Source organism: Simochromis diagramma, unplaced genomic scaffold (genome assembly GCF_900408965.1).
Source record: "Simochromis diagramma unplaced genomic scaffold, fSimDia1.1 OVJJ01000746.1, whole genome shotgun sequence".
NCBI classification, from domain to species: Eukaryota; Metazoa; Chordata; class Actinopteri; order Cichliformes; family Cichlidae; genus Simochromis; species Simochromis diagramma.
Window position 1 is genome coordinate 3,667,486 of NW_024386757.1, and position 13,315 is coordinate 3,680,800.

The 13,315-nt window shown below is 40.4% G+C and overlaps 1 protein-coding gene across 1 annotated transcript in view; it reads left to right on the forward strand.

The window, feature by feature from the left end:
* The first annotated feature begins 6,572 nt into the window (after positions 1–6,572).
* Positions 6,573–13,315, forward strand: part of LOC120731253 (protein enabled homolog) — a 54,041-nt gene continuing 47,298 nt past the window's right edge. The window contains exon 1 of the mRNA XM_040028202.1: positions 6,573–8,604. Coding sequence (XP_039884136.1) covers positions 8,529–8,604 — 76 coding nt within the window. The 5' untranslated portion in view covers positions 6,573–8,528. The remainder of the gene's footprint in view (positions 8,605–13,315) is intronic.

Consider the following 13,315-nt stretch of genomic DNA (forward strand, 5'->3'; position numbering starts at 1 on the left):
CAAAGTAATTTCCAAAATGTGTTTCACTGTAATAAGTGGAGGTAATGTAGCTAAATGAGTGATTTTACACTGGTATTTTGTTCAATGTCCCCACATTCACAACCCTGCAAATTTTACTTGGCATCCATCTGCAGATCACCTGCTGCCCCATTTTTTTTTTTTTTTTTTTTTTTTTTTTTTTTAATTCTAGAATGGTTCACCCAGCAACAATGACATCATTGTCCAGGCTGGACATCAGAAGCATTGCAGGTCAAATGACAGCAACACAGAGTTATGCTCCCACCCCACACAGCACCGTGCTGTCCTGTTATGTCTGTACTTCAAACATCAGACCTAAATCACCACTGAAGGCAACAAAAGCAAACTGCTTTATCTTGGAATTTTCACAGACCATTAACAGTTTTGCTGTTAAACTCCAGATATTCATGTTGAATATATTTGTTACTCGATTATAGCCAAAAAATCATAGTCATTATAATTTTGTTCAGTAGTGTAACCTTGATTATTCAGTAACTTGACAAATGGCATTTATTTATCTTAAAAATGTCTTTTGATATTTACTTTTTCCTTTGATGTTGATTAGGGCTGCCACAAACGATTATTTTGATAGTCGACTAGTCACCGATTATTTATGCGATTAGTCGACTAATCAGATCATCATCCACTGGACGTAAAACTACAGCTTATTGCACCAGCAGCATCTGCTCTTATATAACTATCATTAGCTTACAGCTTTAAGCTTTTAAGGTGCTAACTAAAAATAAAGACAAGATGATAGTTTATTCAATTTTAATGAAATTTGCAGATTGTTTCGGTAAAGTTTAATAAACTCCTTGCTATCTAAAATATAACAGGACACCGGAGTAAATTCTCCAGCATCTCACACTTCTGATAATCAGCTGTCTGCTTTACTTTTATTCAGCTGTGTAAAAACTATAACTTTAATCTCAGCCAAACCGATTTACTCAGGAACAAATAAAATACTAAAAAAAAAAAAAAAAAAAAAAAAAAAAGCCAAACAACAACATTTTTAATTTATCTAAGTGACTCATATATATTTAACCTGAGTCGCGAAAGACGGCGGTGGGTTTGAAAAACAATTTGCCGGGAGTCCGGTGTTCTCCCGGCGCTAGTGACCTAGCCCCCGGCTAGCTATCGAGCTAGTGGGTAACAGACGTCTCCGAAAACGTCGGAGCGCTTTTGAAAATATGTGGTGTCCTGATAAACTGAGCCGATATTTGAGGTTTACACAGCTACATTCTCGCCTGAAAATATGTTAAACGTTTATTTTGTGACCCAGAAAGAATAATAAGAGTAATATTAAAACTAACTAGCTACCGCCATTGTTGGAAACTAAGCTGGGCCGCGCTATGAATTCTGGGACACAGCTGCTTCTTCTTCTTCGGGGTTTAATGGCAGCTGGCATCCTTGTACATGCAGTGCTGCCATCTTCTGTCTCGGTCCGTTATTACACTCTTAAATCCTACTACTGCGTCTTTTGCGATCTTACAAAGCTTCAAACGACACGTCGACTATTAAATCAGTCGTCGACGATTTTGATAGTCGACGTAATCGTGACTAGTCGACAAATCGTGGCAGCCCTAATGTTGATACCTTTTAACTCTTATGCCTAAAATCTGACGTGTGTGCCTGGTGCATTCTTATGTGTCTAAGTTTGCAGTGACTCTCTTTATCCTTTGCTATTGCTAAACAGCTTGTAATATGCTTGAATGTCATATAGCCATTAGCTGGAGAAGGCTTGGGTCCAGTATGTCAGAGTGGATGACAGCAGAATTCAAACAGAGGACTTTTACATGGTACAAAACTGCTGAATGCTGAATCTCTTGAGTAAAACACTCAGTCGAATAGTGTTTTCTTTGTGAGGCACTTTGATCCTTTTTTTCTAAAACTGGGGTTTGTGCCACAGGTTGGTGCAGATGAGAATACCAAAATAATGAAAAAAAGTCCCCACCCAGCATCCGCCTTCTGCTGAACACTGTCGGTTTCAGGTTTTTCTCCTCGGTCCACTCTCATGTAAAATGATCCATGTGCCTTTCAGTGTACCTGAAAACATCCTGGCAGAGGTATGCAAGGACAAAGGCTGGTTTTTCTTCAGCTGTATTCCACTCAGTTTTGCCGTCTGTGCAGTAATGCGAAGCTATGTGTGTACTGCAGGCAGTGTTCTCACACCCTGTGTGCTGTGAGAACCGTGACTATACTCGTATATTGTCTGGGATTAAATGGACCACTGATATCACTAGTTTGTCTTGTGGACAGACCTCCTTAGCAGTCTTAGCGTACCTGCCTGCCACTTGATCTGCAGCTTATTAGCCATTCATATCCCTTGAGAGACATGCATGTCTGTGTTTCAGCAGCAGGGTGTGTGGGTTTTTTTTGTTTTTGTTTTGGGTCCTTTTCCCAAATTACACGAAACTGCTTGATTGGGAGGCACTTGCTTTGGCTCAGCACAAGAGGTTTCCACCATGATCCAGCTTTCTTGTCTTTTCTCTTGCTATATTTCTGCCCCTCTCGTCTGTCACCCTCCCTGATGTTCCTGGGAAACTGTTTGGTACCCCATTAATTCATCTTCCTCTTTACTAATCACTAGTATTTACAAAGCTGACTCAGTCACTCATGACAATATTGTTTGTAACTTTTTGTTTCTGTATTATGACAGACAGACTGTTGGCCAAGCAGAGACTAGCAGCCATGTAATTTTTAATTTTCTTTGACAGTGTGTACTCAGTTACCGTGACACTTTGATTGTCCCACACACCAAGTCAACTAAACTTAGTAGTTCATGTTAGAGATTTTCTTGGAAAAACAAAACCAACAGTAGTAAAATATTTGATCAACTTCATGTAATCGTCAAAGTTTAAATTTTGTTGCTTTCAGCTAAAGTTCTTAACTTCAGTGGTTTGTTTCCAAGCCGTACCAAATGCTCCTTTTATTTAAACTTTGTCATGAAGTATAACGGGGGTGTCTGTCCCTCAAGCCATCCCTGCCTCTCTCACTTTGTTTCCAGAGCGTTCAGCCTTAGCTGTCACTATGATACACTCATTTCAAATCTATTTTCTAATTTTCCATCCTGCTCTCTCTTAAAGAAAATCTTCCACTCTGTCACCTTCAGCTTCTGTTGTCTTTTTGTTAGTGCCATCTTTTCCACATAATACAAGGTCTCACTACCATAAACTAACTCTACTTCTGTTTTGTCGCTGTTGCACCGGTCTCCCTCTCATTTACATAAATGTATTCTGTCGTGCTTCCACTGACTTTCATTCCTCTTCTCTCCAGAGCATACCTCCACCTCTCCAGGCTCTCTTCCACCTGCTCCCTACTCTGTCTACAGATCAGCGTTGTCGTGAACATAATATTCCATGTAGACTCCTGTCTGACTTTATCTGTTTTGCTGTCCATCAGAGAAGCACATCTCGTCTCGTCTCCCCCGAGGCCTGATGCCATTTCAGGTTGTGTCACCGCAGGAGGCTGCCGAGTACAGGTGGCTCAAATGCCACAGACAAACATACACACAGCTCATAAACCGCAAGCTACGTCCCACACAGTTATTTCAAAAGCTAAATAAAACAGCGACGTGCACACATTGTTCTTTTCAGTGTATACAGTACAATGCTAACAGATTGTATACCACAAAACTCCCAAACTATAGCTACACCACAACGGCTTCCACAGTGTCAGTTTCACAAAGTCTTACATTTAATACAAGAAGAGTGAGTAATGAAGACAAATATTTAGCAGTCATCAACAGAGCCCAGCTGATGCAGGATTTCTAAGGCTGATAGAGATACCAGTATTTGGAGATGTCAAAATACCGGTTATACCAGCTGATGTAACCAGGCACACAACACAAAGAGATTTGCCCAACATTTGTTAGCTGTAGTTTGTCCGGGATAATATGACATTTTCAATGTTTAAAAATAAACTTGTGTTACTGATACAACAAGTCGTGGATTACTCATTTACTGCTCGGATCAGCTGGTTGTTGTAGCGATGTTTGAAATACCACCAAATGCCCTCTAAAAAAATCATTGAACTGCTTTTGCCCAGTCTCATTTTGCTTTTTAAATTTTCTGTCATAAGCATTTTTCATAAGCAGGGTGTTTTTTATGACTGTGCGGGTTTGTTCCTGGAGAGCTTAAATTACAATGCATCAACTATACATGTGTGAAAGGCAACGTAATTCATGCACAAGTAGTATAACCAGAATGACTACTAAGCTGTCTGTGTCCACAACAGAGTACAAGTCAAGTTTCAGTCACACCAGCTTTACACATTGTAGAGACACCTGTGAGTCGAGGCACAGGTCACAGTGACACATTTTAACAGAGCAGCTAGTGCTAGTGTTTCCTCAGAGCAGAGTAACGATGAGTCAGGGGTGGATAAATGGCAGTAGAAAATGAAATTAAGAATTAAGACCTCTATTGTTTGCAAATGTCCAGTATTAAATCCCCCAAAGCTGCATGATTTACCTTTGCTTTTACAAAGAAATAGAACAAAAAAAAAAAAAGTATAAAATCAGTCAAATCACAGAATTAGATGGTACTTTTACTTATTTCTAATCATTAGCTATACTCTGGAGAGAAGTCCTCCTCCCTTTGATATTAGAAATTAATATTTAGAGGTTGTGACATGATCCAGCAATCATTCCAGAAAATGTATTTGTTGAAAGTAACATGAGTTAAGCCCGATTCTTCAATATGGACAAATAAAGCAGGGTTTTCATCAAATATGAGTATTTACTTTCTACTTCTAATTTAAATGAATCCAGTCTGGAGATTACATGATCAAAAGTACAGTATCAATCGTAGCAGTTCTCCTGTTGGTGCTGAAACAGCCCTCCTCTCTATTTACACTCAACAAACAGCCTCCTCTTCCTAATGTGGGTGTGTGTCCGTGTGTTACTGAGGGACGAGGATGACATCATCAGGCTGGTCAGCAGTACTTTTTGCCTCAGCAGGCAAGAGAGGGGAAAAAACTATAGCTGACTAAGAGGAGAGGAGAGTGAGGAAGAAAGGGAGCTTTAATTATTTATTTATATACATATATACACATATACACATATATATACATATACATATATACACATACATATACATACATACACACATACACACACATACATACATATATATATATACACATACACACACACACACACACACACACACATATATAAGAAAATAAAAATCCTCAGTTATACTGCAATAGGTATAGGCTGATGAGGGATTCCCATGATGCACTAAGTGTTTCTTCTTCGCTAAGTGTTAATAGACCTCTTAATAACAAGTATGTTATTAATCTCTGGCTCTCTTCCACAGGATGTCTTTTGTCCCATCTTCCTTTTCTCTCCCCAATCAGTTGCTACAGATGGCTGCCCCTCACCGATCCTGGTTCTGCTAGAGGTTTTTTTCCCTGTTAAAAGGGAGTTTTTCCTTCCCACTGTCGCCAAAGGGGCGTCATATGATTGTTGGGTTTTTCTCTGTATGTATTATTGTAGGGTCCTTACAAGATAAAGCACCTTGAGGCGACCGTTGTTGGGATTTGGTGCTGTATAAATAAAATTGAATTGAATTTTCTGAAACTGTCATATCTAGGAGTATTATAGGAGTATTGGAGAGATTTCGTTCATAGCAGACTGCCATGTTCAAAATAGTTCAATTGGTGACTAAAGCTCCTAGAAGAAGTCAGTTTTGGGATTACCGAGGGATCAAGGCAGGACATTTGAGACTCTGAAAATTTTGGACAGTAAAGCTTCAAATTAACCATAACACAACAATATTTTATGGATCATTCTACAGCCCCAGTCTCCCAGTTCACATCAGGAATTTTCTTATGAAGTCATGAACACTTGCTTTAACTTAATGGAGTCACACCTAAACTCCAAATGCTTTTAGTGAGGTATGACTGGCCTTCTGAGCCTAATACCTACATTTGTATGATTCGCTATATGTGTAGTCTGAATGGGACTTGTTATAGTGCACAGGACAAGGCTTACAGTGAGTTGTATGTGAAGCTGAACACTAAGGAAGGAGAAAAGGATTTGGAGTAAGGGGATAGGCAGAGAGATCGAGCTGGAAAGGATGTACAGCAAATTAAGGTTAGTGATGGAGATGTACTAACAAGTGAAGACAGTGTGCTGAGAAGCACATAAGAAAAGGAATGTCGGTAGAAAAAAAAAAAAGTGGTGATGAGGATGATGAGTGGAAGCAGGTGGTACAGACAACATACCTGTGGAGGTACAGAGGTGTGTATGAGAGAGGGCAATAGATTGTTTAACACAGTCTTGGAGAGTGGGAAGATGCATGGCCTTCTCTATAGTGTGTTGTATCAGCAGTGCTGTAGTAATTACAGATGGATAAAAGTGATTCACTACACAATGAAAGGGAGTAAAGAGAGAAACTGTGGATGAGTCAGAAGTGGCAGAAAACTATGTGCAGGTGGTGCAGGGCATGTATGATGACAGAAGACGATGTCTACAGCAGGAGTGACAGATGGTTTCAAGGTGGGGGTGAGATTACATCAGGAATCAACAGCTTCTTCTTACAATGGTTGAGAGGTCAGAGGAGAATGGCCAGACTGTTTTGATGGGAGGGCAACAACAACTCAACCATTGTTAAACCCCAAAATAGTATCTCTGAATGCCCAGCATGTTGAATCTGATGGGTGACAGCAGCAGAAGACCACACCGCATGCCACGCTTGTCAGCTAACAGGAAGGGAGGCAACTATTCACCCAAATCACTTGCCACCTTTGAGGTGTGATGGATCAGGAGATGATGACATAGATGTGCAGCTGACAAACAATTGTGTGACTCTGTCATGTCAGTATGGACCAGTCTGACACTCCAAGTTAGGTTTTTACAGTTGTAATATTTTTAGTTGGTCAGTCATATCTCCTGAAAATACCAACATGTATTAAAAAACCCCATCTATATCTGTATAAGTGTCTCAGGGTCTTGTTCACGAGTGACGGGAGAAGGGAGCAGGAGATCAACAGACTGATCGGTGCTGTGGCTGCAGTGATGCAGACGCTGTACCGGTCTGTCGTAGTGAAGAGAGAGGTTCATCTGTGTGTGTACTTCGTCTTCCTGTCAGTCATCAGTTCATTTGCATTTTTTTTTCTTCCCAAAGCCTGGTGTTGCCTTCTTCTGTGGATCCTGGAAATCTGTATGATAAAGCACTACCTACTGGTTTGAATTTCAATTTTCGTAGTCGTTCTGTTTGCTGTCAGTCCATTAAATACTGACTGGTATGCAGCTGATTAAATATGACAAACTGTCACATCGTTTTTCAGCTGTCCTTCCTGTCTTCAAAAGGACTTGTTTTTAATTCTTTTATTTAGGATTATTGACCACTCAAAGCACTTGGCACACACAGACATTATTACAACACTCTGTTGTCATTTATATGTATTTTTGACTTTTTGTCAGCTGCCAGTTGACCTCTGACCTTGTGACTAGTCATATGCTTCCAACATTGCCTCTTTTAATGGAAGCATGTTTACACCTTAATTGGGGAAAACCCTGATTTGACACATCCAGTTGCTAACACTTCTGTGTGACTTTGCAGCTTGATTGCTGATGTTAGTTTAGTTTAGTGTCAGGTTTAGTGAAGCCAGATAAAGAAAACACATCTTGGATATGTTCACTGTACAGACGCTGTTCTTCCCCTTTTTGTTTATCCTCTGACTTCTTTTCCTCTATTTTCTAAGCTTAAGGCTTAACTTTGAACTCTGTGCATATCTTCTTTTTGTATTAGAGCATGGATTTTACTTCTACCTTCCTAAAGCTTCTGCCCCTGGCTTGTTCTTTTAATGGAGCATTACCTTGAGTAAATGTATGTTCACCAAATGGAGGAGAGAAAAGCTAGCAGTTAGGCAGTTAAAGCGTTCATGCAGGCTCGCCAATAGTTGTCTAATTCTTTGCTCTTTTTGTCTGGGTAGCCACAGTTGGAGTTGGCAAAAGCTTGTCTCCACAGAGATGTGTGAAAAGTTGCTAAGTGCGGCTCATCAATTTATTTTGAGTCCTCACTGTTCCTGCCAGCAGTATAGAGCATGTGGCTCTGGATGTTGTGAAACCTTTGTTGCAGAGGAGGGGGTGAAACCTGAAAGCTGGAGGTGAAGAGAAAGGCACATTTCATCCCTCATCTCATAGAAACAGCCTGTATGTCCCTGGACCACCGGGAGGGGGGGGTTGCAGGTCACGGATGAGAGCAATGTGTAAACATTTTGGGGTCCGGCACTCCCCCCAGCAACTGTCCACCACACCAGTCTGGCATGTGTTTTTCTTGTTTTAACATGATAGCGTGTGATCACGCTTGCATCAGAAGCCCCCCCCCCCCTTCTATTTCTCGATGAGCTCATGGTCTCTGGCATCAAACGCGAGTTTGCAGACGACTGCACAGCTGGACTAGAGAGACCGAGGCAAGAGGCAAAAGGAAAGTTGTGTGCAACAGGACAGAGTAAGTGACAGAGTTTAAAAAGAGAAATACATTGCAGAAGTATCCGCAGACATGCCGGCCGCAGCAAGAGTTCACAGATTCCCCCAGGAGCAGCAGAAGATCAGCCGCGCTCAAATCATCCTCAGGAGTGAGTAGTCAGCCTGGCAGGAGTGTTGAACCGGAGCACCGATCTGCTTGGCTGTTTTATGTTGTCTTGCGTGCCTCTGTTTTGTCTTTAGATTATGCATGATGAGGCAAAATCGTTTGTACTTTTGTAAAACTACAAACGATTTTTTTTATTAATAAAAGAAATTTTAAAATTTTAAAAATTAATTTTGAGCTGTTTATCAAGATTAAAAAACAACAGACAAACACTCTGTTTGCTGTTGTTTTAAAGAAGCTGCAAATACTGCTTATATTTCATATGCTTTTTACTAAAACACCTGTTATGGGCACAAAGATTTATCCGTCAGTAAACCATCATGTCATTACTGTCGTCGAGTTAAATGAACAGTCATACATGAATATATTCCACTGCTGCCTTCTCAGCGTGTCTAAGCATTTTGTCCCATGAGTCTCAGACACATGTCAGTCGGAAGTGAGGACTCTGCAGAAACCTGATTGGCTGCAGAGCTCTCCTGTAATTTCATTGGTTAAGCTGTGCTCTAGTTGTCGTGTAGCAACAGTGTCAAAAGGCTGGAGGGAAGATTGACCATAGTTGCCATGGTCTCATGATCTTTGAAAGAGAAACAAGTTTAATTGTACATGTGAGCCACAGCACAAGTCCTCCTTTGTGTTTGCCAGCTGGGTGTGATATATGTAATGATTTGTTTGACAGGCCGTCCAAGCATAAAAACACAGCTATGAGTACGGAAATACCAAAAAGCCGGTCCACTGACCGGCTTCCAGAGTACAGAGTGCGAAGCCAACTAACCTAAGACAACTCTGAACAAATGTTACACGGGATATTTCATGCTCCTCTTCAGCTCCATATTTTCATTTGTTCACTTTGTTATAGCAGCTTCGCATTTGCAACCCCCTTAATCATCCACTGTCTGAAATGAGCTATTTTAGTTCCCTTACTGTTCCCTCACTCAAGTTGGTGGTACTTGAGTGCTCACAGCCCTTTCCCCATTTTCCTAGTTTACTATAAAACTGGACTTCTTTTTTCAACAGTACTTGCCTCTTCATTTTTCAGATTTAGAAGCTACAGCCATTTTTTTTTTTTTTTTAAATTCTAAGTTTGGGAAATCTGGTTTTTAAAAAAATAAAATAAATAAATAAATTACCATAAACGGAGGCATCCTAATATGGAATCCTTGCAATTTTACCATACTGGCTGAATATTACTGTGTAAAACTTTGTAATAGTTTCTAATTATCACTACAATAAATATTATGACAGTTTGGGAAACCAGTTAGTATTGGCCTTTAAACAAGAAGAAACATTGCTTACTTTATCTAGAATATAGACCAGTACTTAGAATATGCAGCTTTAAGGCATGTATTCTTTTGGGTACAGGCCCAACTCAGTGGAAACATCATAATGAATCTAGAAAACCCTCACCGAAACCAAATCTTGCTCAACTTTGCCAAAACTCACAAGGAAGTAAACAAAACACTTGAGTTTAAAAGCCAAACAACCACGCTGTAATTATGGCTGTCATCATTTTTCAGCTCAGATGGTCAAAACATCCTCAGACACCACAAGACTTGAGTCACACTAATAAGTTTCCATCTTTTGGTCTCTGGTTAATGGCCAGTTATATGGTGTGTGCCAAATTTCCTGCTCATCATTGCATTCCCACAAAGTCATATGTGCTTTAATCTTATAGCATGGAATGCAAAGATTCCTTGCGTCAAGCGAATCTGTGTCATTCAGCTGTTATCATTAATCATGTGCTAAATATAATTTGTGTGAATCTGTAGGAGCTGGGAGGGTATCAGCAGAGTGGTAGTATACTTAAAGGATCTCCACTGCTGTCTTGTATTTAAACCTTTCTTAGATTCAAATAGCAAAAATTAGACCAAAAAATGCAAACTTTGTTGCGGTGTCCCAACTCAAAGTCATGGAAAACAAACTCGACGTTCCTGCACACATAAGATGTCGCAGACTGGAGGAATGCTCTGACATGATGAAATATCGAATTTTAAAAAAAAAAGAAAAAGAAGATAGATAATAGGTCTTATTATTTACCCACAGAATGCTCTCTTCTCTCAGTCTAAAATAATCTGCTGCCATTTCTTGTCATTTAAAGCTGACAAAATGAGCCTTTTGGCACTTTTTGAGCACTCACTGCCAGTTCTGAATGATTTTACTGGAGAAGCTGATGAAGCAGTTTTATGTACAGCTGCCCCCTCTTGTGCTGCATTCCTCATCCCCACTTAGGCTTATCTCTAATTTCTGTTTTGTTTTGTTTTTTGTTTTTTTCTTCGTTCTCTAATTCAAGTTTTCACAGTGAAGACTGTGGGGGGTGACTGAACACTCCATGTGACTACAGCTACTACTACTTTGTTGCTGTCTGGTAGTGTTTTCCTCTCACATTCTTGTCCAAACTCATCCATCCTTATTGTTGTTGCTGCTGCTGCTACCATTAGCCTGTCGAGCTATAATGAGTCATTCAGTAATATATAATTCATGACAGTATTGGGTTTTGTGTGTGTGAAAGATTCTCGTGGGTAAGGTAGAGGGAGCAGCTTTACAGGAACACCCAAGCCAGCCCTGTTTTCTGCCTTTATCTGTGTGTGGAACTCATTCTGTCCTTGGATCAGGACCATTGGGTTCCATCCTGCTGTAGATGGGCCATTGCTTTACATCCAAACAGGTTGGCACAAACAGTTTGCCTCTACATGCGAGTCTGCAACCAACAAATTAGTTACATATAATTAACATTTAGAGGGCAGTGATTGACCAGTTAATAATTTCCTATGTGATCCAGTTGTTGAATTGATCATCTGGTCCCCTCTAAGTCAAACCCCCTGCTTTCCCCTAGTTCCAAGTGTTTACCATAACCCTTGATTCTGCAGGTTGCCGGGCAGATCTGAAACTATATTAAGTACATGTTTGTAGGTTGTGTCACACTGACAGATGATCCCTGTCGTTTGACATGGATTCAGAATCATCCCTGCCCTGTCACTCAGATATTCTGACAGGGCACTGGGTTGGAATTGGATTTCCAGCAGTCATTCAAGGGGTGGTGATTGAAATGTGTAGCTGAGCAGAGGTATAGATATCATTACCCTACTGCCCCTCTAGACATTGTGACTCCCACGAGCCCCAAAATAATCCTTTGACACATTGAGTGAGTTGGAGATACAGAAACAGATGGAGACGGCTCAGCTCAGCCTGGACCCGCAGCTACTTAAATCTCCTGCACGTCTGTCTGTAACAGGATTTGTTGCTAATTAACATAATAATTAATGTACTCTCTCTGATTGAGTCAGAGGTCCTGTAATGTTGCAAATTCTTTGTGAATCTAACTCCTAACACCTGTCTTTTTAAGTTGTTTTTCTGATTTAAGGAGTAACAGCTTTTAAGCTTGACCTTGAACAGCATGGTAAAAAATGAAATCAAGAAGAAATTCACAAATTCAGATTTTAATTTGTCAATGATTTAACAGGGGTTTCCAGAGGCCCAAGTTCTTTTAAATTTGGACACGTAAAAAGAACACGTTAAATGTTTAAAATCTTTTAAAACGGCAGCAACGGAACATCTGGATCAGCCATTTTCAAAGAAGAGATTTTACTCTGGTCTCGTCGCTTTGCAAAGAGAGAAGGCTTTTGAATCCCAGTAACCAATAGCTTGAAAGTCACTGCTTTTGATGGTGGAGTGCATCTATGAGCTTTTAAGTTCCTGCTTAGTGTAATGTCAGCCATCCAATCAGGTCATGGCAAGGTTGCTTTAAAGTAATGAAGTAATGGATGAGGTTAACAGAGGTAAGGGATTGGACAGGCAGCGGCAGAGCAATTGATGAGGAGAGCTGGAAGCCACGCAGAGAATTTAAAGGTTTATGTGCCAGATGACCCATTTACTTGGCTATCTAATATAATGGTTATTGATGGAGAACCATTTCACCTTCCTTTCCCGAAGACACAGACTTCAGCAGGAAGCATGAGATTGAGGCGAACGGCACATTCCCGGCTCTGTCACAAATACTTAGTTTTCTAGTAACTCTCTCAATCCTGCCTGCATTTGGCCAGTAGGAGAACTGCAGACACCCGCAGAACAAACTGGAGATTAAAAAAAAAAAAAAAAAAAAAAAAAATGGATGTAATAACTAGATAGATATTCAAGATATTGTTGAAGCACCTTACACCTGCATCCTTTCATGATGGCCAGAAGTTGGTGAATTGGGGCTCCAGCAGACACAATGCTTCACTCAGCATACGTATTTGGCTACACAGTTGGACTCAAACGCAGTTCAGTAAACTGTTATTGTTCTATGGGTGGTAAACAGAATTAAGCAAATACAATGGAAGCGATTTTATGGAGTTAGTTCAATGCTCTGAGCTTGACTGGTAAATATGACCAAAATCTGATTTGATTAGAATAATGTACTTCTGTAGATCGGCCGTGTTCTCTCTTACTGCATGGGCTATAGATGCAGCCACTTTACCCGACAACAGACCTTGGAGGATGACATCATGATCTATATGACGCTGTGAGCTTTAGGTGTGTAAAAAGTTGTCCCTGTAATCCTGCTGTCTGAGCTTTGTGCCAGACAGTCTAAATCAAGCTGGCTGTGGACATTTGTCTTACATGTTACCTTTGACTGTGTGAAGTCAGTTTCAATTTCGAATTTCATTCGGTTTTCCAGGGCAGCGTGTCTCTGACTGTATCTTAACACGCTGTTGGCTTTG